The sequence below is a fragment of the Perca fluviatilis genome, chromosome 11 (assembly GCF_010015445.1).
Source record: "Perca fluviatilis chromosome 11, GENO_Pfluv_1.0, whole genome shotgun sequence".
NCBI lineage: Eukaryota > Metazoa > Chordata > Actinopteri > Perciformes > Percidae > Perca > Perca fluviatilis.
Genome location: NC_053122.1, coordinates 16,640,211 through 16,666,005, shown reverse-complemented (window position 1 = coordinate 16,666,005; position 25,795 = coordinate 16,640,211). Strand labels below are relative to the sequence as shown.

The window sequence follows — 25,795 nt, the reverse complement described above, 5'->3', positions numbered from 1 at the left end:
GACCTCAAGCGGACAGTCATCCGCGCTCTCTCCCCTTTGAGAGGTGAGCAACTGCAACAGTGACAGGACGTCATCACTTGCAAAGTCATGGCAAACAAATAAGCAGCGCAAGTACAGCAGTTTCTCAGGCAGAGTGACAAACGGCGCCGAAAGCCTCAACATGGAAACCGCACTCACGCGGCTCCTGTGAAATATGACAGCTCCGGTATATTGGAAAATAGCGTTATGAACACTGAATTTGATTAATTTACTGTTTATCTGACCCCAGATGAGACAAAAAGGTCAAGTTAGCGAAGGCTGCAGTCCCTCTGACTTCCCACTGCAGGAGAGAGTATTCACCCGACATGCTGTAACGTTACGGTTTAAAACTTTTCCAGGTTAGTGGGGATGCATACCGCTCCAATTCAAAATGAAAACGTAGTAATGTTCCCTCAGCATTTTTTTTGTCAACAGTGACATTACATGACCTGTTTAAGGTAACGGTATCCTAGGGTCCCGTGTATTTGCTGGATTTTTCGGAGGCAACGTTAGCTGATGTTAGCAAATAAGGTGACGCTATGGTTATATATTTTGGCACAATGTTTAGTAACATTAGGCTAAAACTGATTTTATTCTGATCCAAAAACTCTGTGAGAAAGGACAGAGAAGGGATACCAACATTATATCCTGGAATGTAATTATAAGACATAAGATAGGATGCTTTTGAGAAACGATTGCAAAAAAAGCAAACTGTAAAAAGGAACTACAAGTTGTTTTCACTTAGGTAACGTTACTGTTGACTTTTATTCACCCTTATAGCAAAACTTTTTTTCTATTTGCTGCTGCATTAAATTGCAATGGAGACAATTTCCCAGTAAATTTAGAATATCGGACGGACAATGGAAGGTAAATATGTTGCAGGTTTACAGTAAAACTGCAGAAATAGAGGAAATTCAATATTTAAAGTTACAGCCCCTCCCTGAAAGACAGTTAAGGCCTGCAGTGTTTTGGTGCCAAGGTTAAAAAATAACTTCAAAAAGATTAGTTGGAAAAACACCGTGAGACTGCAACTCAATTGGGCCTAAATGAGTTAGAGACTAATTGAATAGGGCCTTCCTTGACTGGAAGCTGGATTGCAGAATAATTTTACCGTGAATATTCTGAAAACAGGGGATAGATGAAAAACACTAGGCAGAACTACACTGACATATTACCAGTGTTGCTTCTATATCAAAGACTTGATACTTTTTAGTGTATAAAAAAAGTATGCTAATGCCTATGATTTGCTTGGTTGGAGTATTACTGAAGACTTTTTAGCTACTTTTAAATAATTTGTAAAACATGTTTAAGAGCACCTTGTTTCAGGAGATATAATATTAAAGTGCATCTTAAAATAATCAATCAACTATGCAGTCCTGATGGAGGAGTATTAACATCTACAAATGCCAAGCTTAGCATGAGACATTCATGAAAATCAGGATCTCCAAAACTACCCACACTCCCTTCATATGCTTCTAGAAGCAACGTGCCAAACCACCTGAATCAATTAAGTGTTTTCCCAGATAGATAATTTCATATAGCTCTCCCTACTCTGGTTCATATTGGAAATTAAGGTCCTGTCCTACTCAGGTCATACATCAGGAGATCAATAGTTAGCTCTCTATCTTGTGACAGAGCTTGCTTCAAATTAGGTCCTTAACCATGGTCAGCACTAGGGCTGGGACGATAACCGCATCACCGCAATACGGTGGCGTGATGCTACCTACCAAGATGTTACCTGCTTACTGTGCATAAATTAGCCTAACGGCTAGCAGAGTTTGCCTCGGCTCCTACCTTAATCCCGACACCACGTCTGATTGAAATGCGTAATAATTAGACACGTACAGGTGCTGCTGGTAGAGTGTGTGGCTGGTTTGTTTCCGCCAGCAGCTAAATTTACAAGAATTTGCCAAATTTCAAGATTCATGGCAGACTAAGATACAGTAAACAATGAGAGTATATACAGAGAGCTTTAATTTTAGCATGTTTGTAAAAATTCGCTATTTGCAGAGTAGCACTGGGGTTTTGTAAAAGAGCGGAGGTGGATCAGAGACTACTTGCAGACAGAGCAGATTGAAATAGCGCTTTTCTACATGCTAATGCCGTTTAAACAGGTGTATTCATAAACTATTGGCTTTTTACTCAAATGTTTATTGCACTTACAGTAACAAGCGTAATGTTGGTTGTCATCTGCGCCAGGGGCCGTTGCTAATCTCTGTATCATTCGCAGTTACTTAAAAAGGTACAATATGTAACATTTCTGCTTTAAAATGTCTAAAAACGACCATACCTATGTTATATTTTTAGTTGTGTTCTTACACTATCCCAAATGTTTCCACCAAATGTCAAACCCAGAGAAATCTGTTATTTTATTTTCAGACACAGCACGTTTCCTTTAGTCGCCCGTCAGTGGCGTCATATAACCTTTCACTGTGTAGTTACTCTAACTTCTGTCAGAATACTGGCACCAAGATGATACTTCAGGAGTAATTGTAAATCATACAATGTCACAGAAAAAAAAATACTTGTAACTGTAATACTGCTTTTTTTTGCCATACAGCATCATTTTGTGATTAATTACATCCCACTTTTTAATCACAGTAATATAACAGAGACCTTATCTATTTTGAAAGTTCAATATCGATACCAGCTTAACATTACTACAATGTGCTAACGTTGATGCTAATGCTTTGTGGGCAACATTATGAGGTTACAACATCGTTCAACACGCTAATAAAGTAATTTTTAGTATGACTGTTTCGACCACAGCTAACAGGACTGAGCTAGGCTAACCCACGAATAACTTCACTAGTAACGTTAGCTGTATAGATAGATTAATCTAATGCTAATTTAGCCAAAGTAGCACACCCCGGTCTGTCTGCCTCACTCCCCCGGCGCAAAGAGACTCAGTCGGGATGACAGCTGACAACAGCCCCGGGACATATAGCTAGCTAGTTACCGTTAGCCCCCAGTCAGCTACTTTCATTACAGCAACCCCCCGGCCAGAACTTATCTCCAGTGCCTGGTGCTTACGACGCTAACGGCAGTTTAATTAAACGTCGGGAAACAGACTATATCAGACCCAGCACCGAGTCACAACAGCGGCCATCCATAGCGGTAGCTACATCTCCGTAGCGCTACCGGTGTATGTGCCGAATTTCTCCCCCCTTCACGTTTAGCTGTCTTTACGGTTAGCTAAATTAACCAGACAAAAGGTGGGTTAAGCACCAAAACGAAAAGTTAAGATTACTGAAAAGTGAAGGGGAGATAATTCCGGGCAGCTGGGAGATGTTCTGCTGCTGCACAACCGGCATCGAACGTCCTGGCTCGCTGTCGCGGAGATTTCCCCGACAATCCCCACCCACACCTGTCTCTCAGCCTCGTTTAGTAGCTAGCTAGCGTTACAACAAACCCCGTCCGCCCCGGTGTTGAAACCATCCATAAGGTGACATTGATATGTGAAATATTTTGTGTTTTAGCTGCTGGCTACTGTTAGCTTGCTGGCTCACTAGCTAACTGGTCAGCTACAAATAAAAATCTAATCAAGAAAAACGTAATTATGTTGCAGCTATTTTATTACAATAACATGAATAAACGTTACTAAACGTAACGTGAATAAACTTGAATGGGTAAACTCGTCCGTGAACTGATGCATTCTAACTGGCAGCGAAGGAGTTTAACACTAAAAACTCCCATAATTCCCATTGAAATATGATAATTCCACGCAACTTCCCAACGTCATCAAAGTCCAGTTTTATTGTCCATTGTTTTGGTTGAGAGACCCCTAGCGGCAGAAAGTTACATATTGTAAGTTTAACATTACACATGTTCAACCAGTGATGTACAGTAATTAATCCAGAGTACTCTTTGTCTGAGACCAAGGCAACAAAGTAGAAATGTGGCCGATTTCATGACGAGCCCACATACTAAAACACTGACGGGGGCTATCAACACAGCTCCACCGACTGAAAGTGCTCACAGGTGGGGTTGAGACAGTAAACAAAGACGGGGGAAGAGAGGAGGGCTGCACTTGAGGTTCACAAATGGTTGAGGAAATGTAGCTTGTGATGATGCTACTGCACTACTAAAAAAAGAGCTAAGCTACTAAAAAGCTATTTGATTCAGAAAACAGCAATACTATTGAGAAGTACTTCAACAAGTTACGCTACTGCCCAACACTGCTTGCAATACAAGGTGGATTCAGTGCCTTAATGCTAGAGATGTTCCGATACAGATACCAGTATCGGTATCGGCTCCGATACTGCCTAAAACGCTGGTATCGGGAAGTACTGGAGTTTATGCACCGATCCGATACCACGTAATAAAGCCCTAAAGAAAATCTACGTTAAAGTAGTTTATTTATGATCTTTTTTCTGTTATAACTGACTGTCAGACTGGATAGTAAAAGAAGGTTCTGTGGCATTTATTGTTTGTTTGTTCATGTTTCACAAAGAGTTTAACCTGAGCCAGACCGACAAAGATAGAAATCATATCACATCCATGCAGGGATAGTAGTATACAGTTGTTAAAACATAATAAAATATATGACACACTGGTATCGGATCGGTACTCTGTATCGGCCGATACGCAATTTCAGGTATCGGAATTGGGAAGCAAAAAATGGTATCGGACCATCTCTACTTAACATTGTTGGCACATGTTGCTAATGCAAGCTACATTTCAATTTGCCAGAAGGCGTCATAGTGACAAATGTTGTTCAAGCAGTTAGCATAAAATCAAACCAGTTTATGCCTTGTAACACCGGACCAGTAAAACTGGAAATTGACCCAACTTTATGTCACAGCCTTAGTCAGCACCATCCAGCTATGCCAGACCATGTCAAAAACACAACTGGATGCCAAGTAAAAATAATTTGATCAGAAAAAAAATATGTTCCATGAAGCACTGTTAGATGACATCATAGCATGGGCGCTATAGGTGAGGTGTACCGATTTCAGTTGCTACACCATTTGGCATTAGCCAAACAAGTGTTTATTTTGATGTCACAAATTCTAATATAAACTTGGCTTACATAGAACTTGTCTGAAGTGGTATTTACATATTGTCAGGTGTTTGATGGCAAACAGCGCAAATCAGGTCAGGGACAATCAGAAAAGATTGATTGGGCTTAATGATTTTTTTAATTTTTTTTTGGATAGAGATATGAGGTTATACTATTATATGTTATAATCTCCATATCGCCCAGCTCTAGTCTCTTGTGCCCTGGCCTACAGGACTCATTATAAAATAGTCTTAATACATAGGTTTCTTCAGGATCAACTGATTCACAATATGATGAGGAGTTTGGACTCCTTTGCATTGTTTTCATTCATAAAAACATCCAGGAAATAAAAGCATTCAAATATTCTTCCTAGTCAATACTTTTTTACAGCTTGGTCGTAGCTCTGAAGTTCACAAAGGCTACATTCAGCCTTCCCTCACACCCAGTGTTCAGAGAGATAAGAAGCGATGCATGAGCAGATTGCAGTAGCTCCACCTAGCTAAAGCTAACATGTAGAGTTATGGTGATAACTGGGGCGTTGTTTTTAACACAGGTGCGTCACAAAGGCATTCCTACAAACCTGAAAACCTCGTCTGCAACATCTGATATTTCTACGCACAATCCCTGCTTCCAAAATCTTAGTTTTTCCTGTAAATCTTTTTATAAGCTAGTGGCAGATGAGGTGCTTCCTGCTATGGCCATAACATGTTATTGTTAACAAACCCTTATTAACTGACTCTGAGCAGTAATGTGAGTCCAAGCCCGGTGTTTAAGTTGAAATAGTGATCTTTCAGATGTTTTGAATGAGTGAGGAATAAAAAGGTAATTAAATGTGCGCAGATCAAAATTACATGGCAGGCATTATAAGTACAGCTTGTCAACTATTCCTCCCGACGGTGCACAAGCCTGAAGCCCTTCTGATATCATGTACCTGCTGGTGAAAGGGTTAGACGGGTTAAACGAGACACTAAAGCAGGTTAAAACCCTGACTTATGCATTTATCAAATGCTTTTCTGTCACAGAGACAAAAAAAAAAACATGCAGACCAAAAACAACTGAGTAATTGCTTCTGCAAAAAAGAATTGACAGATATATGTGTACACTATGTGGTACTGTGAGCATTACTAAAACCAGGACTGAAACCGATAAAAACACTGGAAAGCAGTTGTGTGCTCAGATATACACCCACATACAGTAGCCTGCATCCACTGCCAAACTCGGGAGATCCCACCTTTGCTCAAGCAGCATTGCACCGTCTCTCTCATCTCGTTGCATGTATGCTTAGTTAGGGTCCCCCAGGCCAGTGCCAGTCCTATTCTAAAAATACCAGCCAAGGAAAGGAGGGCTGCCCCATCTAGCTTGCTGGAGGAATCCCAGCAGAGGCTCCAAAACAGACCAGCTCTCAGATACATGCAGACCAATTTAGCTTGGCCTCTGTGGCACCAAAGGAGCCGTGGTCATCTTCCTTCTCTTCATATTGCTTCTTAAAGACAGAACAGGAACCATTTCATTTTCCTGGAGGAGGATCACTGCCTCATAAAAAACAGAAAATGTTCCATAACTGAGTGATCAATTATCTTTCAATGTAGTGGTTTGGGTTAGATTTGATCAATCTAACATTTAAGTTCACGATGGTTCATACCAGGGGTAAACAATTAGTCCGTGTCAAGGTTAAAAAAAAAACAGTTTGCATAACACATTGTATTCAGTCTCAAGCTTGCATATAAGAGGTTAAAAATCCGGACTATTCAAAAGTTGTACTAGGGCAGATACGGCCCTGGTGTAGGCCTGGCTTTAAGTCAGTTTGCTAGTTATCTTCCTACTAAGCAGAAATGCCAATATATTTGCAACTGTTTTGCATTTGGATTTACATTTCATATTAAGAGCCAGCCATTGGTATTTTCTTTCTCATGCCTTAGATTACACGTCTGTTCTCAGTGCAATGGAATAGAACGGATCGTTGGTTGATTAATGATTATCAATCAATGATTAGCAGTAGGGCTGGGTATTGGTACACCTTAAAGCATCAACCTAAATAACCCAGTACCAAGTATTAGGAGTGGAAATCACCAGATGCCCAACGATACAATATTATCACAATGCTTATGTCACAATATGATATTATTGTGATTGCGATATATTGTAATTTATTACCTTTTATCCAACTTCAAATTATGCCCACAAAAGGAAAACTTTAACTTTTTTTTTTTTTATCTAAAAAAAAGAAATTTCTCTATTCATCTCACTTTAAATTGTATTGCTGCAAAATGGGATTGTCAATTGATTTATTATTCTAGTACCAAAAAGTTAAATTCCCATCTGCAATTTATATAATAAAAAATTGATACTTGGCATCAGTGTATCCATCCCACCCCTACTAAGTATCCAACCGTTTTAAGTCAAACTATACCTGCTGTAGGAGCCACATATTGGATGTTGTTTATGGTCTCATTCATGTTGTGTGTTTATTGTGTTGTGCACTGATATTGTGGGTGGTGGGCGTTTTCGCAGAAGTGATAATCTATTGGTTTGCTTCACCTGTGCACCTGAGTTTTTGGGTATTGACAGAGAGGGGGATGAGCCTGGGAGCAAACGCTTTCTGTTGACCACATCACGCAATACATTAACGCAATTATTCTACTCACCAGGTAACAATTACATTTGGTAACTGCAGTGCTAAGTGTATTTTACGTGTGGAAGAAGAAGAATAAAATCATTGCAATTAGGGCTGCAACAACGAATCGATAAAATTCGATTTTATATTTATATATATATATATCGATTATGAAATTCGTTGACAACTTTTATATATATATATATATATATATATATATATTTATATATATATATATATATATATATATATATAAAAAGTTGTCAACGAATTTCATAATCGATTCGATGTGTCGCGCAACTATTACACCACTCAGTCGCAGAAATAAATAAAAAATTGGGTCGAGCGCAGAGCAGAGCAGCGCAGTGCGAAAGAAAAGAAAAAAAGAGCAGAGCGGGGGTAGAGGAAATATGGAGAGAGACCGGAGAGACCCGTAACGTTGTTCTGACACACATGGCGGAGGCAGAGAAATCTGTACAACCTAAGTCATCCAAGGTGTGGGAGCATTTCAAACTAAATAAATTGATAACGTGTTAACTGCAAGAAAAGCGACATGGAATGGCACGTGCACACCACGGTGACGATTCAGCACCTAAAACGTAAACATGTTGGAGTCCTTGATGAGGAGGAAGGGAGTTCAACAGCAGGGTAAAGTCACTACACTATCCTACTTCTGTTCCGTTTTGAAGTGAGGAACGTAACGTCCCTCCAGTAGCTCTTCTGGTGCTGGTGTGCAGTTTACTCGTTATCCAGCTTCACAAGCTAGCGTTAGCTCGTTAATAACAGTAGTAAAGCAGAGGTGGTATAGTTTGCAAGACTAAAGACACATTTTTATTCACTCGCATTTTGTGGCCCATTAATTTTTCAATCTGTTATCATGTATATATTCTGTGCTTTGCCCCGTATCAGTTATTGTTGACAAATATGTGTGTTCATTTTAAAGTTCTTTTATAGCACTTGGTCATCTTAAGCTGTGTTTAAATGAACTTAACTTGCACTTACTACAATGATGGTAATAATTTAATGAAAAAGCTTCAAGTGAATGTGTGTGTGTGTGTGTGTGTGTGTGTGTGTGTGTGTGTGTGTGTGTGTGTGTGTGTGTGTGTGTGTGTTCTTTGGGTTACTTACCTTTACACAACTATTAACTAAAACAACAAGTATGTATGCAAGTATGTATAGAGTTCGGATCGTTTTGGCCACGTCGCAATGCATTGTGGGAATCACTGTACGGAAGAGATGTACTGTATACTGACTGTATATAGCATAGCTGTATAGTAGGCTGATAGTAGGCAGTAGGTAATTGAAATTGTAACGTTGGTCATTTGAGAATATTAGGTTTTTATTTAGGTTATTTTAAAAGGAGAATTCCGGGCCAATTTTTATGTTAATCTTGATCGCTATAGCTACGCTAGTACTTTCGATAGAAAAAACCAGACCCGAATCAGTGCAGGTAACACGGAGAAGCTGCAGCTACGTGTGGAAGCGGCCCCTGAGCTAAAGAGGTGCGGGAGTGGCGGGCAAGCATTTAGAGTGCCTTTGTGCCTCTTAACAGATACAAAATAAAATTAATATGTCTGTGCCACATGACGAACGCCGCACTCATCAACAAAAGATGCGTTTTCAACTCAGACATTGTTTAAATTCACCTACCCTGGTCCCTGTCTCGATCCTGCCGGTAGCTAGGTTGCCCTGCTAGCTGATATCCGTTAGCTGCTAGCTGTCCGGTGAGTGTATTCAGACAGGCTTCTGTGATAATCATCCCAATAACTAAGTAACTAAATAAATAAGGACGACCATCCAACTCAAAAGGCTCTTCAGTGTGTTGTATATCTGCTATATTCTCCATAGTTACGTTACTCCAAGCTTCTTCCCTTGTAAACAACTCCGCTCTTCACACACTACGCTCCAATCTGCACACTATTACCTTTTTTTTCAGCTAGCTAAGCTTCAGTAACGCTATTACTGTGCAAGCCACAGACATCATTTATCCCGTTTCCATGTAGTTACATAGTCATGTATATGGTCATAACCACTACAGTGCTCATTTACCAATTTTGAGGGGGAAATAAACTAAACTTTTCGCTGTGAAGGCATGATCTGTCCTATGCAGGACATCCACCGGCACCACGGGCGTCTGGAGATTTTGTCGAGCTGCGGGAGGGGGATGAAGGCTGCTTGCCTGGCTAAGGGAACTAGCTACCACACAGACTGACACTGACAAGCTCACAGCACTTTCACAAAGTTAATGTATTATTATCAAAGCTGGGTTCTTTTGGTTTGCTTTGTGGTCAACTCCGTTAGCATCGCGGCTAACGCTAACTGATATTTTTATGACATACATACATAAATATGTCCTCATTTTTTTTAAGTAGCATTGTTTGGCTTCACTATTAAGTTTGTCAGTATACGGTATAGCCAACTTTTTTTTTGTCACGGTCCATAACTCTTCTCCGTGCCGGTGGAGGTGGAGACCCGGCCTACGCTTATTTATCTTATTCCCAACCGGCGTTTGCGTTACCTCTAAAATGGCCGCCGCTACCCACAATGCACCGTTCCAAACGCGTCGCCCGAGCTCTATTGAGTTGATGTAAATTAATGCTTTTGTTTTTTGTATCCGATTCATCGTTTAATAGAAAAAATAATCAACAGATTAATGGATTATTAAAATAATCGTTAGTTGCAGCCCTAATTGCAATACAATCTTGAGCGCGTCACAGTGTGTATCTCTGTGTTTAGCCCCTCGCAGCAGCACTTCTTTGGACTGCTTACAGCCGCAATACCTGCATTCAACCCATTTTGTACCCAGATCTTTGATTTTACTTGCAGCTAGTCATCGCAAGCTTTCTTCAATTTAATGAGACGTATACAGTCTGTGGTCGAGCGTGGTATATTTGACAAGAGCTGTCAGTTTAGCGTGCCAAGATGCTTCCATTCACATGATGGGTATTGAATGAAGTAGAAATAAAGGATGTTTTAAATGAAGAACTCTGTATCAGGGTACTTTAAAAAAGGTATAGTGGAGGATTATCCCAAATTTTAGAAAAGAACCGCCCTCTCCACTTTTTGAAAAAAAATGCACATGCGCAACACTCTACCTGCTCCCGAGAGGGAACGCCTATTAAACGAGTGCACTGTTTACAAGTTGCTGTCGGCATGGCTCATACAAGCCTACTTTCCCAAAGAAGATTTGCACTTTTTCACAAATTGAGATGTTTACAGTGTCTGCGCGGTGCGTGACTTGTGCCAGGGCTAGCATCGCTAATCATAGCTTGCATCAACTTTTACTAGCAGTGATTTTAAATGGATTTCTCCAAATAGCATGCCAAACTTTACCTGTTGAGTAGAAACTTTGCGACTGAGGCATCAGTGGGAAGCCCAACCTGTGCTTTTAAGCGGCCGCGCGCGCGTGTGAAACATTCTCCCAAAAACACTCCGGTCTTGTTTCTTTCTTCAGAGGCCTTTCTCTTCTTGTCATACAATTCCTAGACACTTTTTCTCTTGCGACCCTCAGACATTTTGAAAAACACGGTGAGAACGGCGAGCTTCAATGAATGGCTGAAACCGTAGCTCACTACCTATGCTCACCACACATATACACCTGAAAGTGCGCATGCGCAGAAAGCGAAAACTACCTAGGGACGAGCACGTACGACGGCCTTACGTGAACATATCACCAGAATGATTGACAACTAGGAGGACCAATAGTCTTGATGATCCACCCGGAAAAAGAAAATCCTCCATAATACCTTTAAGCGATACCCAGCCCTAATTATCAGCTTGTCATAACTTTGCAATTTAGCCTTGCATCCTTTTTAGTATACAGAGGGAAAAAGTTTAACCTAATGACAGAAAATGTAAACCGTGTGACTGATCAGAATAAGTCTAACTGGAACATAATTTGTTTTTCAATCAGATGAAAGGAGGACGTCCATGATCAGATTATGACGGACCATGTCTCTGCCATCAGACATGGGTTTTGGGGTCAACGTGAGACTTTCTTGCTTTTTCCTAGCATGTGGTATCATCAGATGTAGGACCTGAACTGTGTAATGTTCTATAAAAGATATGCCAAAATCGGTTTGACATACGACTGATAATCACCAAAACATCTCAGTGACTTTCCCCCACCGAAAGTTATCCTGTGGGTCTGGGTTTTGCACTGGTGACCTTTCCAACAATCCTGTCAAATCCAGGCTACAATCAATATCCACTCATAACTAGTCCTAACTAACAATCAGCCTCTCAGGACCAGCAGGACAATAGACTGAAAGATTCTTGATTCTATATGACAGTGGTACATTCAGCAACAATAAAACAGTGCCTCATTGACTAGCAGGCCTGCAGCACAGATAGAGACTAGTAACTGGGAAAAATACAAAAAATGGGGGAAAAATTAATAATGGTCATGATTTATGGTTCAACTGCTGGGATTGTTTTACAACACCATGGCCTTGGCAAACTAGCTACACTGAAATTTGTATTTACATCAGCACAATACAGTTTTATTGTTAGCGGTTATCTAAAAATCACGTGTAATGGTCACTTATACCCCGTTCACACCGAGGGCTCTACCAGGGTTGACTTTGTATTTGAAAGGGTTAACCCGTGTTGACCAAACACGGCTTAAAAGGTTCGAGGTGGTTTGGTCGCGGGTTGGACGTGGGTCGATTTTAATGTGAATGGCACACGACCAGGGTCGCTAAGTACCAGGACCAGACAAGATCTGTCGATTGCAAATGGGTGCACACAGTCGTGTGGACATGTGGCAAGACTTTGTGCAGGAGTGGAGCAGGAGCTCCTGGCAGTGAGGAAGAAATTAAGCGGCAGATGACCGGTACGGTGAGGGACAAAATAGCGTATGCTACCATAATAACGCTCTCCTCCAGCTCCGGTAGGACAGGCAAGCGAAGAAACGCAATCACCAGCAGAAATGATGGAATTAATGTTACATTTAATGGGGTCGTGATTTAGAGCTGGGTAATATATCGATATTATATCGATAACGTGATATGAGACTAGATATCGTAAAATATTAAGTGTTGTCTTTTCCTGGTTTTGAAGGCTGCATTAGAGTAAAGTGATGTAATTTTCTGAACTCAGACTGTTCTAGCTGTTCTATTATTTGCCTTTACACACTTTGTCATTTAATCGACATTTCTGATGATTATTTATCAAAAATGTAATTGTGTAAATCATATTTTGTTAAAGCACCAATTGTCAATCCTACAATACCGTCGCAATATCGACATTCATTATTTTACCTACTGTTAAACAAAGCAAATACAGGTTAATCTCTCATACACTACTCTTTTTGCACTTGCTCTGTTTACTTTAAGTTTTTATTTTTGTATTCCTCCTGAAAGTGACTTTATTTTGTGGTTGGATTGATAGCCTACATCTGGCTTCAGGTTGCACTACAAATTCATTTTACTTGAACAGTGCAGTGTTAAACAATTTTAATAAATAGAGATTTGAACCTTATTGAAATTTGTTTTGTGTAAATTGTTAATAATTGAGCAATGGGAAAATAATCGCTAATTGAAAACTTAATAGTTAGATTAATCAAAAATGTATCGTTAGATTAGTCGACTAATCGAAAAAATAATCGCTAGATTAATAGTTTAAAAAAATAATCGTTTGGGACAGCCCTAGTTTGTATACCATACATAGCTACTGCAATATTAAATCCTCCGAACCCATCAACATTGTGGTTGTGTTTTGATTTCGATATGTTTGACACATAGTAGTCATAATATTACAAGCCAAACCAGTTCAGTATTTATTTTTATGTAAAAGTTAACTGTGTTCATAATTGTGATGTTCTAGTATATAATGTACAATGGGGAATTTCAGTAGGCTACAAAACACTAGTACAGCTGGACTGGAGTATGCGACAATGTAGGTTAGCTGTCCACTAAATTTTCAACACCTGAGGTAATTGGTCTCCGGCTGTAACCCTGGTATATCTGGTTTTTCATAACCAGGGATCAACCCATTTTGACTGGCTTGGATGTAATTTACAAAAGAAGGATTGAACATGGGTCAGATAACCCTGTTCATTGATGTGAAAGAGATATCCATAACAGCAGCAACAGTTGAAAACATACAAATGTCACAAACTACATCTAGTTCGAGTTTCTGAAGCAATGAGACATGGTTGATAAGTCTGCTAAATGCAAAACAAGACAGTTTGTTGTTGGAGAGTAAACAAACAAACGGGTTAACTGACACATCATGAACGTTTTCATTGTCAAGCAAGCAATCGGTGTAATCTAATGTGTGTAACGTTATTACTTTGGTTTCCTATGAATGGGTTGTAATAACAATGTTGTCTGTTAACATATTTCACTAATGGAGTTAGGAGAAACTAACTAACATGAGCTAAATGTTTACGAAAATTGTGTCTGTCGGTTGTTAACGTTAGTTAACCAAGTTAGTTAGCTAACGTTACTAGTTTAACATGACAAAGTGTCTGCCAGAGGTGTCTCAGGTTGGACACTACATTTGTCGCTTCCTTCCTTATTACGTCCGGGCTATTAGTGGTAACGTTAAACACATAGCTAGATATAAAACAACTGTTTTATATCTATGGGTAACGTTAAGCATTTCAGGGAATACTTTGCTGTTGCTTAACGTTACACCACTATAACGTCAGTAGCTCATGTTGCTAACGTCAATAAAGACAAACATGATGCGTTATGTGCTGACTTTAATTCATATTAACAACCACTGGCAGTTGTCCCACATTCTTCCACCTCTTTGCTAGGTGTTGTCAGTGAGCTGGATATGAATGGCAGGCGGTCAAGAGGCACGCCACGCCGGCTATCCACGTCACTACAGTGCGAGGATACAGCGGGCCGTCTTGTCCATTGCTAACTTAAAATGGCGGTGAATGCTAGCTAGCTTGCTAGCAACGAAATTAGCTTGAAGGAGTGTGAAATCGTTTCAGTCTGGTAATTCTCCCCCACTCTTTGCTGGACATTTCACACGTCAATAAATGTTGATTTACCTACCTTTAAATTTGAGGTCGGAGGGAGGGTCAAGGATAAGAATCTGATCCAACTTTGACATCTTAGCTGAGGGGATGCACTTGATTTCGGTATCGGGGAATAGCCAGGGAATAGCTAACTGACAAGTGGAAGTCCTAGATCCCCTCTGCCACTACTGAGTCAAATGCTGACTGGCTCTGCGAACGAGCATGTGGGTACAAATACTTGAACGCGCAAGTGCACAACCCTGTTGCGCGCCCTCGTGGCTCAGCAACTGATGTGATTATGGTACAGTAATACTGCGCGTAACGTTACACTGAAATACTTAGGAGGAAAAATGCTTTACAAAATTAGACGAGTCTTGATTTGACCTACGTTACGTGGTCTGTGTTTGTGTTTTAAATACATACTATTAGGGTATTTTGTGCACGAGCACTTGGGCTAAACGTGGAAAAAATTTTGTTTTCTCCTTTCACTTTCAATTACTTTTAACACTTAACACGTTGTCAACACTTGGTAACTATCCCCTTAAAAGTATTCATTAGCTATGTAGAACTTATACAATCATACAATAAAATCTAACCTCAAAATATATACTTTTTAATATACTTTTGTTTTCTATATTGCAGTAGTGCCATTCCTGGCAGAATTACTAAAATTGTATGTATCCCATTTTTTTAGGATTGCTTTTTGAAATACTAAATTCAAAAAGCCTGACTGATATCAGCTGATATCGATATTTCAAAGTAAAAAAATCTGATGAATGATATGTTGGCCAATGTTAATGTATTTACATCAAAAAGTAACATTAGTCAATAACATTTGTGATTTTATTGCAGTCCTGAAATGTTTTAATCCTGGTTTAACCATCTAAAGCACTTTGTTTTGAAAAGTGCTGTAAACAATAGTTTATTATTATTATTGTTATTATTATAGATCCTTTAAATTTCATTATTACATATACACTACAGTTAAAAAATAAACTTGTCAGTGCTCTCTGGTGGATAAAATACAGTACGTACACTAACAATGTTTCTAAATTTCAATCTCAAACATTCCTTTGAAATTTTGTACCTCCATTTCTTGTCGGCTGACATTTATGCCAATACTAATATACTGTATCTGTGATAAGTTTATATCAGCCTGCCAATTTATCGGTCAGACTCTACTTTCATAGTCAAGATTAACTAAAACTTTTCTCTTAATTACAAAACTTGAGTTGTAAAGGCATAAAATATAGATGTGATTTTGATATTTACCAAAAATGAGAGTTCTTTAAGTTCAGTTTACCCTCTCATAAGAGCAAGAGACCGGCGGTCAACACATTATCACATATACCATTATTATTATTTGTAAATCTAGGTGTAGAATTTGATTTAAAAAATGGCTCCTAAATGGTGGAATGAGCTCCCCATTGACATCAGGAAGGCCGAAATCTTCTGCCGAAGCTGCACTTTCATACGTAGTTTGGCTTATTTGAAGTTAATGTACTTGCGCTTAATACTTGTTGTCTGGAGTTTGCACCTTCAAGGTTGAAAGCATTTAATTGGAAGTTGCTTTGGAACAGTGTGTTTGCTCCGTTTAAACTATTATTATCCCACTTAGACCACTGACAACTGTGGCTATGGTTAAATCCATCGCAGTGACAAGAAGTATAGACCCCGCCCCCCCCCCTCCTCTGTAAGCTGCCCAGGGGTTAATCCACTGCAGTGTACTGAATAACACTCGGAAATCCTCCACTCTGCATGTAGTTTGTGCTGCTTACACCTTTTCAGAAGGTCACGTTATGCGTGCAAAAATAAGAAATACAAATTTGTTGAGTGGTTCCTATGTGGGGTTAAAGCTAATAGGACGTGGGAAAGTGGTAAGAAGTAAGCAACATTTTTTAATTTTAATGAAAAAGATACATTGTTCTCACATAATGTGGTTTGCAGTAACTGGAGTAAAAACTTCATCTATATTGGGAAACCAATCATGTTTTTTTCACTTGGAGTTTAGGTTTCTGAGGTGTCAAGGTGGCTCAGTTCAGATGCATACCATGTTACCACGTGACGTCATGAGGCTAATCTGAGTCATGACCTTTTGTTAGTGAGTCCCCTCTTCTCTCACCTCACTCATCTTTCGGGTATCTATTGACAGCACTTCATCAAATCAATAAAGCTATATTGTGTCTTTGACATTTCAAAACACATAATGTATCCTTATCGGGTAAAAGTAACACAAAAACAAAACAGAAAAATAGAATAATCAATACTTTATTACACTGATTAATATACAAAAGTTAATCTGATTTTAAAAGGATACAGGGAAGCATGACGGCTTACAGTGAAAGAATGGCTGCAGATAATTGGCAATTTCAAAGTTGACGTTATGCGTACAATTAGTCTGTACTGATCAAATAATTCATGCATTATTCTAGCACTTTTAAGCCATGTCATACATTTGTTTAGAAAAACATAAAAAGGGCACTTGTGTGGCGACGAATATACTTGGAAATCTCATCACAATGTCAACATGTAACGTCTTGTAAAAAATAAAACAAATTATATGTCATATATCTTAGAGGTAATATCATGCCAAACTGCATAGGAAAATATATCTACTGTATTTAATGAAATCTTTATCAATCTGGTGGTAAATTTGACATACTGCACATCTGGCCCACCAAGCAACTCCTAATTCAATTTCAACTTTTAATTTCAACCAATCACTGCATTAAATTTTAGTGGAAGCAAGGCCACATTCATTTGAAGATTTGTGAAAGGAGTTTGGTGTGACTTTGAGAACAGTACATATGAGCAAAATTAGACTATGATTGCATTAAAAACTATGAATTGAACTCCATTATCCTGTCATACATGTTGGTAAAAATGGTACATTTTTAAATTACTTTTTAATGTGCGCTAACTAACTTAAGTACAAACATAAACTTAAAAGCTATCGACATGTAGAACCAGAAATACTGTTCCATAAGAAAACCTTGTTGTATCCAAGCCAACTCTCATTTACATTTCAAAAAATGCAGTTAAGAGTTCTGTAACTGTTTCAACGCTTACAAAAAAGTGACTTCAAATTAACAATGTTAAATGTATACAAAAGTGCTGATACATCTCAAGTGACAAATCCAAGGGCTCTACTGCCAAAGAAACAGCAGCAAATATACAGCATTTTAGTTTACACTGAACAAAGCACTATTTTCATTGTTACCTTTTTCCCACTTTTTTTTTGCAAGCTAAATTGATTGGTTTAGGGCTATATTACTATATGTTCCTTCAGAGTTTGGTTAGTAATTAGAATACAACCCTTTTGGAACTAACAGCTTTAGACATGTTTAGAGTAAAATACATGCAGGTCTTTTCTCTTCTTAGGTAAAAAATAAAAATACATGTTGTATACAGTCATTCCCTGTAGTGAAATCTCAGACAATACATTTCAGCATGTAGAAAACATCTTTAGCAAATTACCATGTAAACAATTACAGTATAGTATTGGTCACAGTGTTTCAACAGGGGGTGTCATATTGTAAGTTAAATTTAGACCACTAAGCTATACATTCTGCAGCATTACAGTTAAACCCTTATACAGTCAATGTGTGTGAAAACACATGATGAAGTGGAATGTAAAGCCGCAGCATTTGAGCTACAGAACTGAATGTTTGTCTAAGGTTTGATCACAACAACCTTATTCAGAATTTTCTAATACAATTCTATATAAGAGTGATACATACATGTACACAAAGGCTCCATAAGAAAACTAATTTAAAAACCTTCATTTAATGTGTGCCATTTAAGGGCCACAGTGCAATGAAAAATCTACTGAGCAGTTAACTCTTGAAATGAAAATGTAGTTGCATCAACAGCTAAAACCCGGCTTTAAAAAGCCCATCAGCTAGATCACTTGTTACTAATGTGTGCCGAATTTTAAAGTTATTGTGGAAAATGCGATAAAACTGCCTCTTTGTAATGAGCTGTGTAGTATTACCACACATATATAAATCTTTATGTAATTCAGGCAAAACACCACCTGATGGGGACAAAATGAAGGCTTTCTACTTCTAGAGTTGAAACTGTTACAATTAACTGAAATAAATGTGCAATAACCTATACAATACTGTTGTTTCATGTTGCAGTTGACCACACATGCAAGCTGACCTCTGTCTGTCCACTTTCTTGTCATTTCCAGGAGTAAGACACTGTGTGCATTGTGGACCATGTGCTGTGCTGGTGGGGTCCCTGGTGCTGAAGGAAGTAATCCCATCAGCCACTTGTGGTACTAGCAGCATCTCCTGGCGGACGCAGCCGGCTGCCGGGTGAGTTTAAAGGACTCGTTGCTCTCCACCTCAGGATTTTCCAGGGGTGGGATCTGTTTACCTAAACACACAGCACAGGGTCACTTACAAGGTACCATGGCATACCTATTTTAAGCGTAAGTGTTGTATGTATTTGGCAGTGCATCTTGGTGAATTGACTACTACTAGCAGCCATAAAACCCAATGCCAGGGCTAGTGCTTTTCTTAATACAGTACAAACTGTAAAACCAAAACATGCCAGCTTCAAAGGGTTGTTCAGAATAAAAAGATGTACTGCTAAAATGTTATTAATTAAAATAAATGTAATTGTAGTTGTCAAAAACAAATATAACGGAATTTGTCCGCCACACTTTATGGCAGAAACATACTGTATTCATGACTTATAAAGTTGTCAAATGAAATTAAAATGAAAGCAGAAATAGACTAACACATTGACAAAAAATGCCAAACATCCTCAGTAACATGAACAGTAAATGAGTCATATTTTGTTTGTATTTAAAAGAATTATTTAACGTTTTATTTTCGTGTCATCATGTATGGGGAAAAAAAAAAAAAAAAAAAAAAAAAATTTTCTTTTTCTAACCTTTAAAAAAAAACCACAAATTTTTCTTTTTACTGCTAACTTTTTAAATAATACAGTACATACAGACACACATAACACAGACGCAACATACAGTAAAGACATGAAACCTACTGATTTTCTGAAAGAGCTCCTCAACATTGACAGCATTTCGGGCACTAGTCTCGATGAAAACAGCTGCAATTGATTCAGCAAACTCCTTAGCTTCCTTCATAGGAACTTCCCTGTAAAAGAGCACACTAAAGTAAGTTTTGAGTAGGTTCAAACTTAAGAAAGGCAAATGGCAAATCAAATAATCTTTTATTCATTAAATCTCTAACTAGTTTGCTCTGGAAAAGTGCTGGAGGAGAGGACACATGGAAGAGCAGTTGAGGTTTTTCATGATAGAAATGCAACTATACCAAAATGGTGCATCATGAAGATTCCTGAAACAAACATGTCCCTGTCTTTTATTTAATATGGTGTCCCCTTCCACAGCAAACATAAAAAGCTACGTCTAAACAAGTCACTTTTGTTATTTTTAAATTGAACTCACAGACAGAGAAAATACAGTGGCCAGGAGGGACAATATTTAAAAATGGTGAAGAAAAAACACTCCTTAACCAAAACACTTAAAGACAATACTAGCAAGTGTCTTCCTGGGCCACCTTGACCAGGAGGTGTTTAGGAGGTGTCTCTGCTGTCAGTAGTCAAACAAAATACAATGTATGGTCATTTCTTTTTTTAATGAAGCTCTTTAGGGTAAACAACTAAATAAATTGTATCCGGTGACAGCTGACTGACTAAATGATTTTGCTGCTTAAGCCTCAGCTTGTTTCTACAGGCAACCCTGTTAGATTCTACCTACAGTTGCAAGACAATTGAAGATCACAATATGATTTTCTCAACATAGTGGACTTGACATGAGTTACATAACAGATATAACAAGAAGATGACTTTATAGTTTGTGCTCGTTCACTAAACCTGTAAGAGTTTTCTGTGCTGAAAGTCTTAACAGGAAAACAAGAGTCATAACTGTGACCACAGTAAATCTGTGGGGGCAAATGAGCAAGAGCAAAAAGTAAGAAGCTCATGTTTTATAATAAAGAGATATGTGCGTTTGTGTGTTTGTGCTGATGCAGGACAGACTTCTAGTGTCTAGTGGTTGCTATAGTGTCACTTAAACTTGAATATAATCACCATAAAACCCATAAGAAGCAGTGTCTTTACAGCTATGACAGTCTAAGAAAAATAAAAACTCACCTGATGTCTCCTAAATCATTCTTGTTTCCTGCTATGGCTACAACAATGTCCTCCGGACCGTGTTCTTTAAGCTCTTTCACCCATTTCTTCAATGTCTGGAAAGAGTCCTGAACAACAAGAGCACAACACAGTCAACACTGGGGACTTTATGAGAATATGCCCAACGTTTTCTACAACTTGTGTCACATATTCATCGCATTAGTTTTCAGACAAGTTTCCATGAACAGACCAGGAAAGAATGATATTTGTAGGTCCTGGAAGCGAGGCATCCCAGAGTGATGGAAAAGTAATTGAGTTTTACATTAGGCTCATAGTGCGAAAGCAGCTTCTTCTGTTACACACATTTAATACACCAGGGAGTGACTCAACACATCAGCAGCTCTAATGGTACATTTAGGGGTGAAGGACATTGCTTGAGCCCCTCAACAGGTGAGGGAAAAGGGTTATTACTTATTCATTTTTGTTATGGAGATTCTGTCCACTAGTCTGAGGATGTCACCACTCAACGCAGGCTAATTTACTGTCACTTGATTTAAATATGTCAACTGTTATTCTTACCAGTTTAGTAATGTCATAGACAATGACAGCAGCAGCTGATCCTCTGTAGTACATAGGAGCTAATGAGTGAAACTAAAAAAGACAACATATGTATAGTTTAGCATGATCAATCATTATATCAAATCAATCACAGTTATACAGAAATGTCACCCAAGTGCTTTATAAATCTGACTTCAAAAACTATATATATATAAAACTATATAAGTCTATGACCATTTAAACTGAACACAATCCTAAATCTGGATCATAACATTGACAATATTGTGTTAATGCAAACAAAGACTAACACGGTATACTGTTCTGTGAGTAGACTATGCCCTTACATTTTGAAGTGATGATGGCTGATGGGAAAAGTTACTTCCTTACAAGTTTCAGTTCCTCTTAAATCACTATGAATCACTTTGATGACATTACACCTAAATCCAATATGGGTCTCCTTTTTTTTAAGATTATTTTGGCCTTTCACTGCCTTTAATTGACAGGATAGCTGGGGAGAGGGGGGGGAAGACATGCAGCAAAGGGCCACTCTAGTGGGTGAACTAGAGGTCGCCCCCAATATGGGTATTCTTAAGGCCTTAATTAACATGTTGAATGCGTTTCCTTCCCCGAGAAACATACACTATCTATCTTTATTTTAATGTTTCAAAACGTGCATTGTTTACAGCGCCTGGCAGTCTTCTTCTCTTCTCTTTTACAAGCTACCTTTACAGCACATCCACCAGCTGTTGATATTCATTACCACTGACTGCAGTCAGCACAAATGTGTATCACATCACCCTTGTGCCTGTGACAATACATGCAATACAAACAATAATGGGCCCACTCATCAAAACCTTGTTCTAACGCACCACTAGTGGTCAAAAACTTCACAGAGCATGCTGCCAGTGGTCATAATAACAACACTGTAGTTAATAAAGTGTAGTGTAGGGATAGACCGATTATTGGCCCTGGACGATTATCGGGCCGTTTCTTGGCAGATTGCAGATTATCTGTATCGGCGTTTTATTTGCCTGATAACCGATAAAGTTAATGAATTAAAAAGTGTGCTACTTTGGCTCTGCTACAGCTCTGTGTCTGTCCCTCTGCTTCAGTTTCACTCATCACTGAGTCTGACTTAATGTCCCGCCCACGACGCTATCTGACTATTGTCTCAGCCTTGAAAAAACAATATTGGTCGATCCCTAGTGTAGTGACATGAATTTTTGAAATACCCCCCATCACACAGCTAGTCACATATGATAAGTTCAATATTAGTCCCACAGATAAAGATATCTTTAAACCCTGGTAACAGAGGTTTTAAGATCTCATTAATTTCACATAAAAGCAGGAAATACTTGAACTAGTTTTTCCATGCTGTAAGCATCCTCCCTCAATGAATCATTGTGATGATACCACAGTCTCGTGACCTTTGAACCTTATATGAATAATCCTATTTCACACCTAATAATAACTCTATGTCACGAGGAACACTAACAGTGAAATGATTGTGTCATTGCTAGCTTCCTGATGCAAAATGTAACGGAAAATGTACTTTCTAAAAGTCATGTTATGTGCGTTAACTTAAAGCTAATAATAAGTAAATGAGGGATTTCTGTTGTGGATGCACTCACCCTTTCCTGTCCGGCTGTATCCCAGATCAGAAATTTGTGTAGTTCATTTCCAGATGGCACTGTTTTGGTTAGGAACGATGCTCTGGGGGTGATAAAGAGCATTTTACAACAATGCGTCTAAGCATGTTCTTTAAAAAGCACAGGAAGCAAATCGGGTACAAGTCAGCAGGAAACAAATAATATTGAGAAAAAAGATGGTCGACACTAAATCCATGTCCATCCAGAGGCGTACAAAACAACCATCAAACAACAAAGGGCCAGCACATAAATCATTGATGACGGTGGGCTCAAACATTTGTTTAAATATGGCTTCATTTTTTTTTTTTGTCATCTTGTCAAAGCAAACATGACTTCTTTTTTTTTTAAACCATCTCAGCTTATCTTATCTAATGTTGCCTTATGCATGATGTCGGATGTCACCAGTCTCACGTTTTATCAAAAGGAAGTTTATTTTCTTAGAGTTATTAAGCTTGGCATTTATCTTGTGTACACTATATTCATTTGTATTTGTAATTTGTACCAAGTCTGCTAATAGTGACCTGAACTGCATTTCAAAAAATATGTATAAACCAATATTTTTTTTTAGGGAGGCATATTCTATTTTTTCTTTTGTAAAACTGGGGAATCCCTTTTTTCTTATGTCCGACTTAATATTTCCCCCTCTGTAAATCAAACCATTTATAACAGTTATATCAATTTGCCAACTGACTTAACTATTATTATAGAAGATATGACTTGAAATCTCTAATCATTGTGAAAAAACACCTCACATGGTCAAACTGATTGTTCCCAATTCAGGATTTGGACTTTATTTGATATCAAACCTTGACTTCATTTGGAACAACAAAAATTGTGGAGCAAAGATGTCTCTCTCTTATTGGTTTGTTTCTTACCGTCCTAACACTATCTTTTGTGATTTGTACTGCTACAATCTTACCCTATTGTGGGACTTATGTTGTGGTCAAAATGATCCTGAACGAATCGGCAAACGATGCTGGATTTCCCAACTCCAGTGTCCTGAAAACAGAGGCAAACAACATCAGTTACAGCAGTCCTCCTAACACACGTACATAGAGTCGCTGGTCACTATTAAACCCTATTGATTAGGGAACTGTCTGGTCACATGCCCACCCCTTCAGACAGCTTCCGGTTAGTGCACGAATTACACAACTAGCTCTGAATTAAAAGTCAACATTACTTATTTGTCATAGACAACATCTCCCAATCACCTAACGTTAACAGTTAAGTAAATTAACATGAAAACTCAAGATTTTAAGGGCCTTTTTTGGCTGCATGTCATTTATGCTTCATCATTCCTTTATGGTGATGCAGGCATAATGACAGCTCGTATTCTAGCTTTACATAACTAAAGTATGAATACAATCTGCTATAAGCAGAGGGGATATTGGTAGCTAAGTACATTCTGTGGTTACCTTAGGCTGGCATTAAAAATGCTTGCTGTGCAACTCAGTTCCTGTGGCACAGGCCTGTTAAACGTTTAGCTCTTACAAGTTCGCAGTTCCCCTTTACTTTATTGATAAAGTAGCTAGCTAACACTTTGCAGTTCAGACTGGACATCCCTGTCCCCGTCCATAAAGAGGGACTGCTGTGTATTTTGCTAACGCAGCAGGAAATCCAACTAACGGCTTGCATGTTGCGGTTGGTATGATGATGACGTAATAGGTGATAAACTGTCAGAGCCGTTAAAACGATTTAAGACAAAATTACGTAGAAAACAACAAATATGCCTATTCGATTTTGAAATGTTAAAAACAGACGTAGCTAGTTAACGTTACACGATGAGAAATGTAAAATAACTGCTGCGCCCACTGTGCGACCAGCTATTGGTTTTCAGTCAACTAACGTTAGCTATCAACATTTCTGAAGTTTTCTGACGAACAAGATAAAGTCAACAGTTTACAAAATAACCGACTGTTTACAGAGCAATCGTGTCAGTTAGTGTAGCACGTCTGTTAGTATGTTGTTAACGTCAAACTAATGTCGGCTAGCTAGCAGACAAGAACAAATTTTGGTGGATAACGTTAAAAAAAAAAACATCTGCCAGTGCCACTTACCCCTAAAAGGCAAACTTTGAGCTCCCTTATAGCCATGGTGAGTTGTGAAAGTTTTTTAAAACATGATTTGCCAATGTTAAGTCAGTGTCTTTGTCTCGTCATGCTTGAAACTCTGATTTCACCCCCCTCTTCTCGAGTAAAAGAGAAACCCAGCCCCTGAGACAGACAGACTGACCATCTAACAACTAAACTGGACCAAGCGGTATAAATGATAAATAAAACTTCTGGTGACGATTTTCAAAATAAAACCCACATAGCCTGATGTACTCGTTCTCATAATACATCCATGGATATACTCCAGATGTTTTAAGACTTCTAAAACAAGTCTGCTTATAATAATAATAATGTGTGTGTGTGTGTGTGTGTGTGTGTGTGTGTGTGTGTGTGTGTGTGTGTGATATGGCTTTTCCACAAAAACTTGTTAAAATTGCATCTACTCCTCCCTCTCTTTATATCACACTGTAAGTTGCATATTGGATAGTTATTCACAAAATATGCTTGTACATACTGTTTGTGCCTTAAAATCATAGGGTACATTTTCCCCTGAATGTGAAAACTGCCGTGTAGTGTCCAACTCTGCACAGTGCAGGTTAAACATCTAAGTGAAGTAACAATAGGAAAAATAAAATGAGTGGATAAGGACTATAAATAAGTATCAATTCGTGGACAGACATTGTCTGTTTAAGTAAGGAAGCTTTGAAACTAGATTTAAAGTGACTCACCCATAAATACGTTAATTTCCACTCAGCTATAGTTATTTAAAAATAGAGAGACAAAATACAACAAACAAACTCAAAA

At 38.5% G+C, this 25,795-nt stretch overlaps 2 protein-coding genes across 2 annotated transcripts in view; both read right to left on the bottom strand.

Moving 5' to 3' along the window:
* Positions 1 to 14,839, bottom strand: part of vapal (VAMP (vesicle-associated membrane protein)-associated protein A, like) — a 28,206-nt gene extending 13,367 nt beyond the window's left edge. Inside the window, exon 1 of the mRNA XM_039815517.1 lies at positions 14,648 to 14,839. Coding sequence (XP_039671451.1) covers positions 14,648 to 14,705 — 58 coding nt within the window. The 5' untranslated portion in view covers positions 14,706 to 14,839. The remainder of the gene's footprint in view (positions 1 to 14,647) is intronic.
* Positions 14,840 to 16,862: 2,023 nt separating this feature from the next.
* Positions 16,863 to 25,192, bottom strand: rab31 (RAB31, member RAS oncogene family). The gene is made up of 7 exons (XM_039815516.1): positions 24,998 to 25,192; positions 23,860 to 23,939; positions 22,923 to 23,004; positions 21,313 to 21,384; positions 20,755 to 20,861; positions 19,627 to 19,736; positions 16,863 to 18,993 (listed from the first exon to the last, which is right to left on the bottom strand). The coding sequence occupies exons 1-7, from the start codon at positions 25,031 to 25,033 to the stop codon at positions 18,896 to 18,898; spliced, it is 585 nt and encodes a 194-aa protein (XP_039671450.1). The 5' UTR covers positions 25,034 to 25,192; the 3' UTR covers positions 16,863 to 18,895.
* Positions 25,193 to 25,795: the final 603 nt, after the last annotated feature.